This window comes from Hoplias malabaricus, chromosome 7 (genome assembly GCF_029633855.1).
Source record: "Hoplias malabaricus isolate fHopMal1 chromosome 7, fHopMal1.hap1, whole genome shotgun sequence".
In the NCBI taxonomy this organism is placed as follows: domain Eukaryota; kingdom Metazoa; phylum Chordata; class Actinopteri; order Characiformes; family Erythrinidae; genus Hoplias; species Hoplias malabaricus.
In genome coordinates this window covers 42,858,095-42,875,244 of record NC_089806.1, presented here as the reverse complement: position 1 = coordinate 42,875,244, position 17,150 = coordinate 42,858,095, and the positions used below count along the sequence as shown (strand labels likewise).

Genomic DNA, 17,150 nt, shown 5'->3' with positions numbered 1-17,150 from the left:
GGGTTCCCCGTATGAGTCTTGGTTCCTTAAAAGGTTTCTTTCTTGTGTGCTGAGGGAGTTTTTCCTTGCCACTCTTGCCCCTGGCTCGCTCATAGGAGGATTAGACCCGGATCTCTGTAAAGATGCTTTGTATTGACTTTTTGTTGTGAAAAGCTCTATATAAAAAAATTTGATTGATTGACTTTAATGTTGAGGAACGTGGAATCCATGAACTAGCAATATGTTCAGAATATAAAATCATTAACATTTTTATTCTCTTGGAACTGTTTTCATAATTCACAACTGACTATTAATTACATTAATTGCAATTGCTTTAACTCACTTACATACGACTAGATTTCGACCAGATGATATCATCCTGTGGTGTCTCAGACATTTAGATCCTCAAACACAAAGTCCTTTAGTCGGTGGGTCAGCAGTTATAGCCAGTCACTGCCCATCTTCTGACTTCCAGCTAAGTTCCTTCTGGCTCTTTCTGCTGCCTCTCCTAACCTGTGAGCAGATGTTGTCCTCTCTCTTCTGTTATTCCAAAGAGGGATGCACAGAAAAAAATTTAACTAAAACTAAAGAAAACTAAAATTTAACACAGAAAATTTGAAACATCAGCTGCAGTCAGTTATGAAAAAACAACATTTTATTTTCTATACTCCTGAATCAATGTGTATGAGACTTAACCAACTGAAATTTTAAATGTAGAATTGTTCTTTATAAGTCCTGTCCAATCCAGACATTTGATTTGTAGCCACTCCCACTCTGCTTTATCTTCTCAGAGAAAATGAAACTGTGCCCAATGTGCCTCTCTTTTTCTCTCTCTCTGTGTCTCTCAGTGAGCAAGTGCAGGAAAATGGCAGAGGCCTGTATCTCAGTAGATGAGGACCAGTTCATGTGTCCAGTCTGTCTGGATCTTCTGAAGGATCCAGTGACTGTTCCCTGTGGACACAGTTTCTGTAAGGTGTGTATTAACAACTTCTGGGATCACAATAATCAGAGGAGGTTCTACCGCTGCCCCCAGTGCAGAGAGACCTTCACTCCGAGGCCTGTTCTACGCAGAAACAACATGCTGGCTGAAGTGGTGGAGAAACTGAAGAAGACAGAGCTCCAAGCTCCTTCTCCTGCTCACTGTTACGCTGAACCTGATGTGGAGTGTGATTTCTGCACTGGGAGGAAACGCAAAGCCATCAAGTCCTGTCTGATGTGTGTGGTGTCACTTTGTGAAACTCACCTTAAACCTCATCTGGAAATTCCAGCCTTGATCAAACACAAACTGGTCAAACCCTCAGCAAAACTACAAGAGAAGATGTGCTCTCTACACGATGAAGTGATGAAGCTCTACTGTCGCACTGACCAACAGTTTGTGTGTTATCTGTGTACGATGGATGAACACAGAGGCCACGACACAGTTGCAGCTGGAGCAGAAAGAAAAGAGAAGCAGGTCAGAATTTCACATTTTAAGAACAATGATTTACATCAGTTCTGTTTAACATGTGAATAAGAATTTAATTTAACTATGAACTAGTTCATTTGTTCAGAGAAACCATTATTTTGACAAGTGTCCTCAAACAGGTCTGACCAGCCAACACCCAGCTTTCTGCACTTTACCACAAACAATACAGTGTCAATATTTGTTAAAGAAACATCATTCTCCTGAAATCCTGTTTTACAGGTCAGGTTTCACATTCTCCACACAACTTTAATATTGTATGAGATATATACAAGATGAAGGTGTAATATGAAATATGTAACTGTCCTCCTTCCTTTGGAGTGGTGTAATTTATGTAAATATTAAGACAACTAATCAGTGTAGTGGAGTATAGACCGGATAACGAGATCAAAATGAAGAAATGGAAAGTTTTGAATTAAAACTTTCCCTTTCTGAAGAGGACCCTTTCATCTGCGGCAGAATCCATCATTCCACAGTATTGTTTGTGCCCGCAGGGGTGCAATACCCTACAGCCCGCACACACATAAGCTCTAAACATCAAAGACGAACTGGGACACATGGCCCCAACAACCCCTCCTCTCTTCAGGAACTATCGAGATAACAAGTTTTTAGGATGATTCTAAGAAACAGAGACATCAAACAAGAGTGGAGAGTCATGAGCCGTTTATGACTCCTAAGTGTCTCAATCCTTATCTCGAACCACTAAACAGACAGCCCAGATGGTCTAAACTGATTGAACTCAACATGACCTCTCGTTAACCATCCGCACCGGACGAATGGCATGGATCAAAAGCATGGACCAACAGCGACCCCAAATGGACACTGGCGAAACTACGCCTCGCTCGGGGTCATCTAAACAATAGCTGGAATAAAGTAAAATTCTGATTAAATGTGTATAAACAAATGTATTAATGTCACTTTCTGTGCCCTCAGATGAATGCCCACCTTCTAATGGAATGATGTATATTGCTGATTGTTTCTATCATGAAAAGAAGTTCTGTCTCTGACTAGAGAAAACGGATTAATGTTTTTCTAGCGTATCACCGTAAATGGGACGGAAACACAACGTACCTAAGATGAAATTTTATGTAAATGTTTGATATTAATAATCCAGTATACTCATTGTTATATGTTACTAAAATGTATAAGGAATATTCAATACGCGGAAATTATGTTCAGTCTCTGTGAATCACTGATTCAAACCCCCTCCTACTCTCTCCCCCTCGTGAGGATCACGTGAGCCTGAACTCGCGTCCAATCAGAAAAGAACGCCTCCCATTAGGGCGTGACCGCGCTGACTTTGAAAAACAGCAGCTCGACTGCTCGCAGTTCAGTTACGAGAGCTCAACAGAAGTAACGGCCCATGAAAGAAAGCGGAGAAGAGAGGGCGACAACAACAGCAAGAAAATCAGAGAAACTTTGAAACAACAAAGAGACGCTTCTCCTTCCCGCCGACGAAACAAAGAAAAACCTCATAGACTTCATCAAATGCTTACAAGAGACGTCTTGAATTAGCTAATAGTATGAAGTTTTAATAACGCATCGAATGATTTGAATATTTTCTTTTCTTTTAATCGTGTTTATGTCTTATAGCCCAATCTAAGTTTAATCTCACGACTGATCAAAGCAGGTGAACTTATTCGTGGCCAGAGTAAGAAAACACCGCCGAGATACCAGAAAGTCGTAGAATTAGTAAGCTTATTGAATCGATTCTCAGTTCTGGATCCGCAGTAACCAGCGAAACTTTCGTCCAAACGTCCATATGGTCGAACCCTCCTACTCACGACACTAAGCCAGAGGATCCTGCCGCCGGCGTCATCACGCTCCGAGTACGCCGAGGCGACTCAACCGACGAAGAAAACCTCCATGCTGACTCAGCCTGGAAACTTCCGAGACCGCGAAATCAAACAAGACGCCATCACTCCCAGGACCTCAGAGAGCCTTTGTACGCAACGAGTGGAGAAAATCGATGAAAAGTAAGCTAAACTTACGCATGTCCAGAGCTGAAAATTGAATCAAATTTCTTGATAAATTTTGGATTAATTAAACCTCAGTTAGCAACACTTTAGTCACAAGCCAGAAGCGCCTAGCTCACCTTTAAGCTCGAATCGATCGCCCCTGCGGTGACGCCATGAGATTACAAGGTTATGCTATGTTAATTAAACATCTTTCCCTTTGTTAATAAAACTTTCATTATTTTAAATCACAGTGTGTGCAGTTTTGTTCATTAATTTTCCTGAAAATCCTGAAGTACTCACTTAGTGTGATTATTATTCATTCTCAAACTAATTATTAACGTTTTAATTGCTTAAGCCAATTTTAAACTTTAATTAATATCATTAAGTCAAATATCAGAGATTATAGGAGTTTGAATAAGGTCAACGTAATAAACACAAATTATAAATATATATATTAAATATATATTCACAGAGGTATCGTGGCGTATGATTAAAAATCCAACATACGCTACATCAGAAACCTTCCTCTAAAAAACTATGTCCTCAAAATTAAAAGAACGGAATACGAAAGGGAATATGAATATTGTTAATCTGTCAGTTACACTGGCACCTATCTCCCAACACAACTCTTCCTGCTTGCATACAAATCACTGCATGGTTTGGCACCTCCTTATTTAGCAGAACTTCTGGACCTTTACCACCCTTCCTGTACACTTACGTCCTCTGATGCTGGACTTCTTTCCATCCCCAAATTTAGTCTGGTTTCTGCAAGGGGCAGATCTTGTAGTGGCATGGCCCCAAAACTATGGAACACATTACCTCAATCTCTCCATCTCTGTTCTGCTCTCTCTTCTTTTAAATCGGAACTGAAAACACACCTCTTTTATCTATATTTTCATCAGCTCTTCATTATCTTTTGTAAATAACTGCATTTTTCCCCCTTCCCCTGTATTGATGTCTCTGTTGTGTCTATATTGTTGTAACCTTGAGTTTGAGGGAGGTGCTATATAAATTACATTTATTATTAGGGTTCTAGCACTCAGTGCGTAGAACCCTATTGTATTTGTTACGTTTTTTCTTATTAGGGGTCCAAGCACTACAAGTGCTTGAGCCCTATTGTTTTTGGTCTGTTTCCTCTTCTTCTTCTTTTTCTCCAATGAAACGCGATGGGCAGACCAAACCGTAGGTCCTACAGACTTGCCGTTTGGTCAACTGATAGTAAACCCTCCCACTACTCAGGCGCAAAGAATCAGCCCGATCAGTCTGATGGTGGCGCTAGAGACGAAATTCTTTTTCCCCCACGATTCCTCAGGTCAGACCCTACAAAAAGCCTCAAGAACCCATAAGCTCTGCCTACTTAGATTTTGAGCTAATTTGCATAATATGCAAAATCGCACACATATTTGAGAGCGAACTAGTCTCTGGAAATGTACCCCATATGGACATATGTGGTATCAGCAGAATCATAAGAACCTGAACTTTAATAAATATTAAAAAAAGTTGGAATTTTATCACTGCTCGGCTTCCAGACTCCACCCAAATACAGGGTTGGAGCTTGCGTTCCAAAAATCAGACAAAATAACTGACAAACGCTTTCTTCGAATGTTATGATACTTCACATGCTTGTTCCCTATATGGGTTGGAAGACATAAGTACTTGCTTGTGCAACTGCAAGCCTAGGGGGTGCTATAACAACAAAAAATTTGTTACGATTCACAGGATAGTCCAATTGACATGCTGATTGGTATGCATGTAGTGGGTGATGTCCTGAATCAGATTCTATAAGGATGATGTCATATTCGAAAAAAATGCATAGTTTATCCACAATAGTCAGGTATGTGAAAATGGAGCTTTTCGAACTCCTCCCTGGAAATTCGTCTTATCAATAAACAACTGGTATTTTTGAAATCTGTGTAGACTGTAGGTAAATAAATATCCAAAAAAGTTTGTACTTTTAACGTGCTGTTGTGGCAGTTATTTAACAAATATGCATGGGCGGGGCTCGAAGCACTCTTTGAGCTATAACTACAACAAATTTTAAACAAATTAAACAAAACTTGGTACACGTGTAAGTCCTTACTCTGAAGTAGTGTGCCAAATGTGACCACATTGCCCAGAAAAGGGGCGCTACAATTAGACAGCATCAGGTTGCATATGTTATTAATTAATTACACTGCCACCTAGAGATGCAGTACCAGCAAGATAAGATATATATAAGATATATTCTGAAGACCATGGGAAAAGGGCTTGTTCATTTTCATAGCATAAGGCTAATGCATTTTTCTGTTTCAGCTGTTCGTTATGTGAAGTTTTGAAGACAAGTTGCACATCTCTGTTTAAGCAGAGTCACACAGTAATGAAAGTTCCACTTTTTTTTTGATACTTTTTGATGTTCAGGTTATGATTCTCATGATACCACATATGTCTATATTGGGTTTTGATCCAAGGACTAGTTCTTGATCAAATATATGTCCGCTACATCTCATCTATGCCTGCAGACTTCTCTCTGTATGCAGAATCCCCCCTAAACCCCTCCCTCTCCTCCTCACACAAAGACTGTCACCTCTCCCCCTAACCTCCTCCCTGCCAGTCAGAGAAGGCCAGAGAACACAGACACAGAAATGCAGATATACAGCAATAAACCCTAACCACCTCCTCAGTTCTACATTCAATGTCCATGTTATCAGCTCCACTGTCCACGGGAGCACTTTGTAGATCTAAAATTACACCTCTTCCTGTGCATACTTTCATGCTCCTTTTCACATGTTCTTCAATGGTCAGGACACACACACAGCAGGTATACTGAAAATCTATGAGCTATTGTCTCTGCCTTTATTTCTGTGTTGTGGACCAACAGAGTAAGTGTGTGTAACACTGTGGACAGTGTGTGGAGAAAGGGTTTAAAATCTCCAGCAGCACTGACATATAACCACAATGTCAGTGTCACTAGAGTTCTGAGAATGTATGAGCTACAGTCTCTGCCTTTATATCTATAAGTTTGATCAAGAAAATATGTTTATCTACAAGTGTGGACAGTGAGTGGAAACAGGTGTTAAAATCTCCAGAAGCACTGCTGTGTCTTATTCACTCATAAGAGCGCTACACACACTGACCTATCACCAAAATGTCAGTGTCACTGCAGTTCTCAGAATGATCTACTACCTAAATCACCTCTGCTTTGTGGGGCTCCTGAACATTGGGTCAGAATCCAGGGTGAAATTCCAGAGTTCTGTGCTCTCTGCTGTCTCTGAACCCCAAGCCCAACCCTCACCTGTCTGCAGAGCAGAAATTCACCCACTCATTCACTACCACTCCCTTATAAAATCCGGCTCTGTTGAGACACCAGAACACCAAGGATCATATGTAAAAGCACTACAAAGTCTATCCTAAAGTGTGGTTCCTGTATCAGGAAATGTCATATGCAAACCTCTTGCTCTGCAACAGATTTCTCGCTTTCACCCTGGTCTACAATGGTCAGGACACCCATACAACAGGTATGCTTCAGGCATTGGAGATTTAAATCCCTCAGCATCACTGCTGGACTGGGAATAGTCCACAGTCAAACACATCCAGCAGACAGTGTCCTGTGTCCACTGATGACGGACTCCAGTACAAGCAACTCCACATCATATCTGCTGTTTGGGGGTCCTGAACATTAGGGTGAGAAACCAGGGTGCTTCTCCTGAGTCACATCTGTGCTCTATGCCAGCGGTCCCCAACCTTTTTTGCACCACGGACCGGTTTCATCTAGGACAATATTTTCATGGACCGGCCTTCATATGCTCAGGCCTACATTTGCTCGATAATCGTTAATGACGTAATCTAATAATAAATCATCCGCAGTGGTCTTATGTCAAATGCAAACATCAACAGACAATAAACAACCTTTTGTTCATAAATTAATAATCAACATCTCTGTAAACGAAAATATTTTTTTAGAACGATAATCCTTTCTAATAAATAATTACAATAAAAAACTAAACTCGATTCAAGTGACAATACTGGTAATTTCTCTATAAAAGGGTGAACATGTCAATCAAATAATAATAATGTCAATTAGTGAGAGCCCTGAGCTTGTTTCTCTGCAACGAGCTGGTCCCATCTCAGGGTAATGGGAGACAGTGACATCCGAAGTGTGTTCCGTTTGTTCAGTCAGGATTATTCTGCCTCGATTTTAACACAGAACACTGGCACAGTTGTTGTTTAAAACAAACTTTTAAGGCCACCATTATTTGCAATGTCCAGCAGTTGATCCTCTTCTAGCACGGACAGGCTCCATTCACCAGGTTTGTTTACAAATGGGTCGCGGATCCATTCTTTCGCCGTCCATGGGTTACGCATGTATGCGTCTGTGCGTCATTCCGCACAGAAGTCACTTTTCAAAATAAAACATCAACATTTAGACTGATAATCAATTAAAAAAAAGAAAACGCCCGGTCCGGGTACCGGGTCGTGACCCGGTGGTTGGGGACCACTGCTCTCTGCTGTCTCTGTCATCCGCTACTCTTCCATCTCACGCTACATCTCCAAAGAGATGCCAGAACAGCAAGGACCACCTTACAAACACTTCACAAACTTCCCCAAAAATCCCCTTCTATTTCAGGACAGCTCGTATGCTAGCGCATTCTTCTTCTACCAGTGAATACCAGCTTGGACCCCAGGAATTGCCGCTTGCAGCTATATTTTTTCTTTTGCCCTTTTTCTCCTGTAAAAGTCATTGTGTGGAAGAGACCGTAGGTCGTACAGACTCCCCACTTGGAGGGTAGATGTAGTTTGTGTGCATCTCGGAGGACAACAAAAAAATACACTGATTGGCCTAATGGTGGCGCTATAGCGAAACTCTTTTTTTTCACCTGATTCCTTGGGTTCTGACAAATAAAAAACGGGTTAGTCAAAATTTCATTTTTCTAAGGTTATTATCGCGCTAATTTGCATCATTTGTAGTTTGCAGGAGTCTGATGGTTAATAATTATCAAAAGAAAATTGAAATTTCAATTCAAAATGGCCGCAATATGCAAATGAACCTATTCGGCTTAACATATGTTTTATTTACAAATTTATAACAATTTCATACTTTACTCAAATGTGTTCAGATTTCATATGCTACTTCCAGATATGATTCTGAGGTAGCATGTCAAAGGAGGAGCTAATATTCATATAGGGGGTGCTGTAAATGCTATAAGTTTATATCGCAGCATCTGCAAGGCAGATGGGAACGCCATTTGGCATGCTGCTTCTGTGGACAAGGCTATAAGTGGAAGATTAAGGACAATTTGATTCGGGCAAAATTGCAATCGTCATCGGCTAATCAGGTGTCAGCAGCTGTTTGACAACCTTAACAAGGTCCAATCATCATGGGATTTGAATGGTATGTCCTTGGTGGCACTTCCTAATTGTACAAAAATTTTCGTAACGATAGCCACTAAGGGCGCTATATCAAGAAAATATGATGTATCTCAGAGAAAATTATGCGTATTGACATGCAGTTTACTTCTCTGTATACTCTGCAGAGGGCCCCACAACATTGTAGTTACAAGTGTTGTTAAAAAATGCATCGTATTTTCTCAATCGCCAGTTGTTTAAAATTGAATCTTTTCAAACTAGTCCGTGGAATTTCGCTCTATTCCCAAACAACTGACTTGTTAGAATCTGCAGAGTCTGTAGGCCAATAATTATCAAAAAAAAGTTCAACATTTGGACAAACTGTTGTTGTAATATATCAATTAATCGATGTGTGTGGAGCTTTAAACATTCTTTCAGCTGTAACTCAAACAAATTAAGGCCAGACCAGAACAAATTTGACATACATATGTAGGGCCTTTCTCTGAAGAAGCATGTACAATATGACTCAAATCTACCAAAAGGGGGCACTACAATTGGACAATAACTGATTAAATGGGCTTTTTTGTGTTATAGCGCCATCTAGGATTGCAGTGGCACCACAATTTAATCATGTCGTCTGATCCCCTTACTGATCAAGCATGTGCAGTTTTGAAATTTTTGGGGAAAGCTTTTTTGAGTTATAGGTGCATTTGTGATTTGTAGAATTCATGCCCTTAGGCACATAGTGATGAAAGTTCAACATTTTATTGATAAATATTATAGTTCAGGTTTTTAGGATTTGGCTGATACCACAAATGTCCATGTTAGGAAAATATCCATAGGGTAGTACTCCCTTAAATAGTTCTGTATGTGCATTTATACTATAACTGCTTAGCAACACGATGCTACAGTAGTAAATTATTTCACCACCAGATAGAACTACAAAACTATATATTGTTTTGTTGATCTATATGGAGGTTAAGATCCTTTTCACCTGCACATGTCAATGGACATACCATATGAATATCAAGTCACCTATACCTCTTCAAGTGGCCATTTACCCTCACTCAGTACATCAGAATAAAACAAACCATAACAAAAGGTATTTCCTGATTAGTTATAATCATCAAATTAAAATAAATAAACACTTGAGATATATCAGTCTGTTGTAGTGTATGTTGTGTATACACTGTTATATATATATATATATATATATATATATATACATTTTATATATATTGTGTTTGTAGCGTTTGACCTTATTCAAACTCTTCTGATTACTGACGTTTGGACTAACTGATAATTGATTGATAATTAATTGATAATAATTGTTATTATTATGATTGACTTAAATGACAAAAACATTAACAAGTAGTTAGAGAGTGAATACTGTCATTGCTACGTGAGTTCTTCAGGATTTTCAGACTTTTAATGAACAGACTCCACACACTTATTTCAAATAATGGAAATATTTTATTAAAAGGAAAAAAGAATATTTACTTAACATAGCCTAATCTCAAAATCTCACGGCATCAATGCAGGTGAAGCCGATTCGAATTTAAAGATAAGCTAGGCGATGTGACTTGTGACTAATGTGTTGCTAACTGAGATTTAATTAACGTATAAATTTATCAAGAGACTTAATTCAATTTTCAGCTCTGGAAGTGCGTAGTTTTAGCTTACTTTTCGCCGATCTCAACCACTCGACGGGTACAGAGGCTCTTTGAGGTTATAGAAGAGATGGAGTCCCGCTTAGTTCCCGCAGTTCTTCCGTGGAAGTTTTCAGGCTGGGTCAGCGTGGAGTTAGTCACTCGCGGGTCGAGTCGCCTCGGGCGTACTCAGAGCGTGGTGACATAGACGAAAGGATTCCCTCTGGCTCACTGTCCTGAGTGGGAGGTTCCAACCATATGGAAGCTTTGGACGAGAAGTTTCGCTGATCCGTGCAGTCTCCAGAACTGAAAATCGAGTCAATAGGCCTATACTTATTTTACGATTTTCTCGGCGGTGTTTCTTACTCTGGCCACAAATAAGTTTCACCTGCTTTGATCAGTCGTGAGATTAAACTTAGATTGGGCGATAAAACATAAACACGATTACACAAAGATTACTTAGAGTTACTCAACGTTACGTTGTAGTTTCTGTATCACACTGCTAACTGGCACAAGGCGTCCCTTGGAGCTGAGTGTGGTCCTTCTTATAGTCTTTGATGAGTCGTTTCGTCGGCATAAGGAAGAATGAAGAGCGTCGTACTTGAAGAGAGTGAGCGCAACGTGAGAAGGTCGCTGGAGAGCGGCAGAAGAGCTCTGAGAAGAGCGGAAGCTAGAAGGGCGAGAAGAGGAAGCAAGAGCGGAAGCCAGAGAGAACGACGTGAGCCGGGCACTCTCTTTTCAAAGGTGGCGCGGTCACGCCCAATTGGGAGGTATCCTTCCTTTGATTGGATCCTGGGTCTGAGGCTCACGTGACTTGTTTCACGTTTCAGAGAGAGAGAAAAGATTCACGTATACACAAAAATTACTTATACATACTTGTGGTATAGCACAATGTGTGTCCTGGATTATTAATATCAAACATCTACGTATATATATCTTGGGTATTTTACGATTACATCCCACTACAATATTATGTTAGAGGTTAGATACTAATTCGTTTTCCTAATCAGAGACAGAAACTTTCCTTCATGATTGAAACAGTAATACACATCACTTCATTAGTTGGTAGACGTTCATCTGAGGACAACAGAGAGTGACATTCATACATATTGCATAAACATATTTATTGAAATTCGATTGAGTCCTTTATGTATTTAGACGGCCGCAGGGTGAAACGTGATTTTGCAAAAGTCCACTTGGGGTCGCTGTTGGTCCATGCTGTTCGTCCTGTGCGGATGGGTTAACAGGAGTTCAGGGCGAGGTTAATCCTGTTAGCCATCTGTTGATCTCGCATACGATAAGGTTTGCCATCTTGACGCCGCTCGTCATAAAACTGGATTGTTAATCCTAGTCTTCACCACTTTGTTTGATCTTCTTTTTGCCTAAAAGCATCATAAACCGGGTGTGTTATCTTTAGGGGGGGGGGGGTCATAGCCAGGCGTCTTTTGATGCAGACCATAGGTGTGTGCATGTGTGTGTGTGGATGGGGAGGGGAGCAGAGTCTGTACGCACACACACAATTCTGTGGAATGTGGGGTTCTGTTCCTTATCAGAGTGGAGAGTCTTCAGAACTTTTCATTTCTTTATTTGATCCATACTCCACTACACTGTGTGTAATAAATGAGTATAATATACAAGTTTAGTCTTTGAATGGAATTACTGAAATAAATCAACTTTTTCATGATATTATAATTTTATAATCAGCACCTGTAATATACATTAATTCATCCATTATCTGTAACCCTTATCCAGTTCAGGGTCACGGTGGGTCCAAAGCCCACCTGGAATCATTGGGCGCAAGGCAGGAATACACCCTTCACAGGGCGCCAGTCCTTCACAGGGCAACACACACATTCACTCACCTACGGACACTTTTGAGTCGCCAAACCACCTACCAATGTGTGATTTTGGACTGTGGGAGGAAACCGGAGCACCCGGAGAAAACCCACACGGACACGGGGAGAACACAAACACAAACTCCTCACAGACAGTCACCCGGAGCGGGAGTCGAACCCACAACCTCCAGACCCCTGGAGCTGTGTGACTGCGACACTACCTGCTGCACCACCATGCCGCCCCTGTAATATACAAGTTTATAGTATAATGTATATAGTAATATACAATATTACTATTCTGAAGGAGTCTGTCCGATTTTAAAAACACTGTTCACAAATTACATACATCACACAAAGGCCCTCTGACATCACACACAAACAAACACATCTCAGAAACTGTAGAACACACGTCACAAACACAAGCACCTATTGCAAATAATCTGATACTGCACATACCTATAGAACGCCGTTGGGCTCTAAACGTGTGAACACATGCGCGTTAACACGTTATTAAAAATTTGCGTGTTAACACGTACAATTTTGTCATGATAACGTGACCAAAATTGACACATTTACACGCTTCTTAAGGTTTTCGCCAATGGGAGGCCTCAAATCCGGGAGTACTTACATATATATTCATGATAGGATTTACATCACACACTGTAGCTGACACAAAACATAAATCCTTTGTGAACGTAGTCCCTACGTTTCATCTGAATTATTCATAACATAGTGAGCGAAGCGCTGACCTATGGCTACGTTGAGCCCTACGTGAGCAGTGTGAAGACAGCAATACTAGTAAGCTAAACCCAGTACAAACAGGAAGCTTATTTTTCACAATTAAAAAACTAACTTAAAATTGCTTGAAAAACATGCATATTATTATATAACTTCATTCATAACATGCTCTAAAGCTTTCCATAATTTTATAACAAACAAACATCACTATTCACTCGCACTATGTGTGTGACACATACTGAGGCGTAATTCATTCACATTGATAAATTATGTGCATTCTTTTAATAGCATACTGCTAAACAATACGGTGTCAATACAAACCCATAGTGACATTAACTTTCCAGATCCTCCTCTTTCTATAAACATGTATAATATGTTTAAAGATACATTAATTAGATACATAATAGATACATAACACGTAAATACCTTAGCGTGTTAACACAAAATTATACGCTACGTGTTAACACGGAGAATCCAACACGTTTAGAGACCAACGGCGTTCCATACATACCTACTTGGCTCAATGTCTAACAATTTTGCCATAGCCGCAAATGTCAATACATCCTCTCCCGATCAATTCATAGTACAGGAGTTGTCAGTTTTGACTTGACTGCCATATTAAGCCAGTTAGTGCTTGAACCTGCAAATAGCCGCTAGTGGCTCTAGTTATTATTATTATTATTACTCTTATTATTATATCATTACTTGTACAAATAATATAATAAATACATTATGCATCAAATTAATGGGCTGGTTCTCAGGATTATGAATTGGTAAAGTTATAAGCAGTCAAATGTTTCCTTTTAATATATGAAATTTTACTGTTGATTTCAAAATCAAAAAATACTTTTTTCACTTGTACTAAAATATGTCTGCGGTCATAGTAATTGCAATCCAGGCATCACTGAATTTCTGAGATTATCCTGAAACTAACAAGCTTTTTGACTGTCTACAATCTTCCTATCAAATGTAATTCACAATAATTTTCAGTAATAAAATAAAAGTTATAAATGGGGAATTTAGATTTACAGAGCCTCAACCCAGGTAAACTACATATATTCATTGTTATATATTGATATATTGACCACAAGAACGAAGTTTTTATTTGACGCCTCATTCAAGGTAATAGGGCACTGTTTGACACAATTTTGACCATTATTGCTTGTCAGAATCTAATATTGCCTAATAAGGCTTGCCATGGCCCAAGCTGAAGCCATGCAATGTGTTTTTTGTAGTTATTCATCAAGCATACAGTATTTTTCATTTATTATTATTTTTTTTTTTACCAAAAAACACTTAAAGATAAACAAAAGAACTCTTGGAGACACAACGTGATCCTATAATAATGTGCAATTATTTGTCATTTTATAACATACAACAAAATGTGTCTTCTGCATTTAACCCATCTCTGGCAGTGAACACACACACACACACACACTAGGGGCTGTGAACACACACCCAGAGCAGGGGGCAGCCATCCCCAGTGCCTGGGGAGCAGTTGTGGGTTCAGTGTCTTGCTCAAGTGCACTTCAGACGTGGATGTTCTTTTCTGGTTAAGGTTTACATAGAGAAATCCACATCTTAATCACAAAGTCATCCCAGATGATTTCTCTACAGTCATGTGAAGTGCAAAAATTACTTTAAAAAGAAAATGAGTGTTAAAGTCTAAATTTTTTAGCATTCAGGAGCAAATTGGAAGCAAATGAAGACTTTAAGGTCAAAAACCACGTATTATTCTACTTAAATGGGTTCTTCTACAAAAAATTCCAACTTTCTTCATTTATTACAATCAATTAGAAAGTAATAGTCATTCAATAATTTTTCAGTTTTTTTTTTTTTTTTGATCCAGAGTCGACTGAAAGATTTGCAGAGGGAATCTCAGCAGAAAATCCAAGAGAAAGAGATGAAGCTGCAGGAGGTGAAAGAGGCTGTGAAAGCTCTTAAGGTGAGTAGTGAGGAGAGAGCGGCTGGAGCAGATATTCCACCCCTCAGTCCCACTCTCCTCCAGTCGGACAGTGAGGAGCTCAGTGCTGGACACTTACAGACCCTACACAGACACAGTGTGGAGTACCATCTGTGTGTGTGTGTGTGTGTGTGTTGTAACAGAGCTCTGCACAGACAGCAGTGAGGGACAGTGAGAGGATCTTTACTGAACTGATCCGCTCCTTTGAGAAAAAGCGCTCTGAGCTGACAGAGCTGATCAGAGCTCAGGAGAAGGCTGAACTGAGTCGAGCTGAAGAACTCCTGGAGAAACTGGAGCAGGAGATCTCTGATCTAAAGAGGAGACACACTGAGCTGGAGCAGCTTCCACACACAGACGATCACATCCATTTCCTCCAGGTAACACTCACTGTGTGATCTATAGAGAGAACTGAAGCTCAGGAAGGCTCTAAAAGATCTGTATTCCTGTTCTCCTTTACCCTTCTGTATTCTGTAGAGTTTCAAGTCTCTGTGTGTCTCTCCTGGACCTGAGGACTCACCGAGAATCAGAGTTAATCAACATCTCTCATTCGACAGCGTGAAGAAATCTCTCTCTGATCTGAAAGAGCGACTGGAGGAATTCTGCAAAGAGGAGTTCAGTAACATCCCTCCGCTCGGTAAGAGGAGACCCCTTATGTGAAATATAGTGACGGACACAGTTCTTCCTCAAGTACAGACTAAAGAAAGACAGGAGATCAGCAGAGTTACACAGTGGAGAGAGTGTGTCTAGCTACATTCATGGTCAGTTATACAACCTTCTAAACAAATTGGAAGACACACACACACACACACACAGAAAAAACAAATATGCAAATCTAGAAATCTTTTTATGTGTTTAGTCCATTTGATGATTTTATAGAATTTATCTATTTGTTGAAATAGGAATATTTCTTTCTGTTGTGGATCATTTGATTTCTGTGTTTCCACAGCTGCAGGAGTTCAGATGATTTTACCCCCAGAGCCAATGACCAGAGAAGATTTCCTGCAGTGTATGTGATAGTCACAAACATTTGAAGTTTAAATAAGTAACAGACTGTTTGTTTCTTGATACTTATTTAGTAGTAAATAATATGTGAATTATAGAATTGAGGAAGGAGAGCACAGACAATTTATTCTTTTAATATATAAATTTTTGTGAAGAATAAAGCTATTTCTTCATTTTCTTTCCCTTTCTTTAGATTTCTGTCGTCTGACCCTGGACCCCAACACAGCACATCAGCACCTTGTTCTGTCTGAGAAGAACAGAGCAGTGAGGTACGGTGGAAAAGTTCAAGGTTACCCTGATCATCCAGAGAGATTTGATGACGGATGGCAGGTGTTGAGTAAAGAGAGTGTGAGTGGATGCTGTTACTGGGAGGTTGATTGGGGCAGTGATGATGGACATTTTTTGTTAATATCAGTGTCATATAACGGGATCAGCAGGAAAGGTAGTGGTAATAAGAGCTGGTTTGGACACAACGATCAGTCCTGGAGTCTGCAGTGTTCTCCCTCTCTCTCTTTCTGTCACAACAACATTGAGACTGAGATCTCAGCCCCGTCCTCCTCCAGAATAGGAGTGTATGTGGATCACGGTGCAGGAACTCTGTCCTTCTACAGCGTCTCTGACACAATGACCCTCCTCCACACCGTCCACACCACCTTCACTCAGTCGCTCTACGCTGGGTTCTGGGTTAACTGGGGAACAAAAGTGAGGTTCTCTGATTGAAAATGATGCTTCTGTGTATTCTTCAGTTACCTTCTATATATTTTACAATCCTTTCCATTACAGGTTTTTAATTAACTGATGGACACAGTATGAAATTAATATTATAATTATTATTATTATTATTATTATTATTCCTAGATTTGTTATGTGTAAATTTAAATGGCACGTTTCATAACATTTGAAATTAAATCCATAGTTACATATTATGTGTATAGATTTTGAATATGTGTATTTTCTTAATGTAATAGTTTAAGGATCTACTTATAAAGTTATACAGCACAGTGTAATAATATCTGAATAAAAATGGGTTGTGAGTGAAGTCATCACAAGAATTTAAAATGTATGTGTTAGATGCACTGTTTGTAATCACAGCATTCCTGTAGGTTTCTTATGCTTCTACAAAATGTTATCCATTATTCATTTGAAATAAATCTATATCTATTTACAGTAAATTTAAATATAGAGGAATGTCTATAAAATGTCATGGAAGGTAACATAACGATGAAAAACTGAATTCTAAGT

General features: G+C 39.6%; 1 protein-coding gene across 1 annotated transcript; it reads left to right on the top strand.

Annotated features, from left to right (window-relative positions):
* Window positions 1-829: 829 nt before the first annotated feature.
* Window positions 830-16,758, top strand: LOC136702532 (tripartite motif-containing protein 16-like). Its single transcript, XM_066677639.1, has 6 exons — window positions 830-1,432; window positions 14,793-14,888; window positions 15,050-15,283; window positions 15,381-15,540; window positions 15,853-15,912; window positions 16,102-16,758. Exons 1-6 carry the CDS (start codon window positions 845-847, stop codon window positions 16,626-16,628), a joined length of 1,665 nt encoding a protein of 554 aa, XP_066533736.1. The 5' UTR covers window positions 830-844; the 3' UTR covers window positions 16,629-16,758.
* Window positions 16,759-17,150: the final 392 nt, after the last annotated feature.

What these genes read in the sequence shown, in the direction of transcription:
- LOC136702532 (XM_066677639.1), top strand. Translation starts at nt 845, where the DNA reads ATGGCAGAGGCCTGTATCTCAGTAGATGAGGACCAGTTCATGTGTCCA. An exon ending in CAGTAACATCCCTCCGCTCG is followed by an intron (nt 15,541 to 15,852) that starts GTAAGAGGAGAC and finishes GTGTTTCCACAG; the next exon opens with CTGCAGGAGTTCAGATGATT. An exon ending in CAGAGAAGATTTCCTGCAGT is followed by an intron (nt 15,913 to 16,101) that starts GTATGTGATAGT and finishes CCCTTTCTTTAG; the next exon opens with ATTTCTGTCGTCTGACCCTG.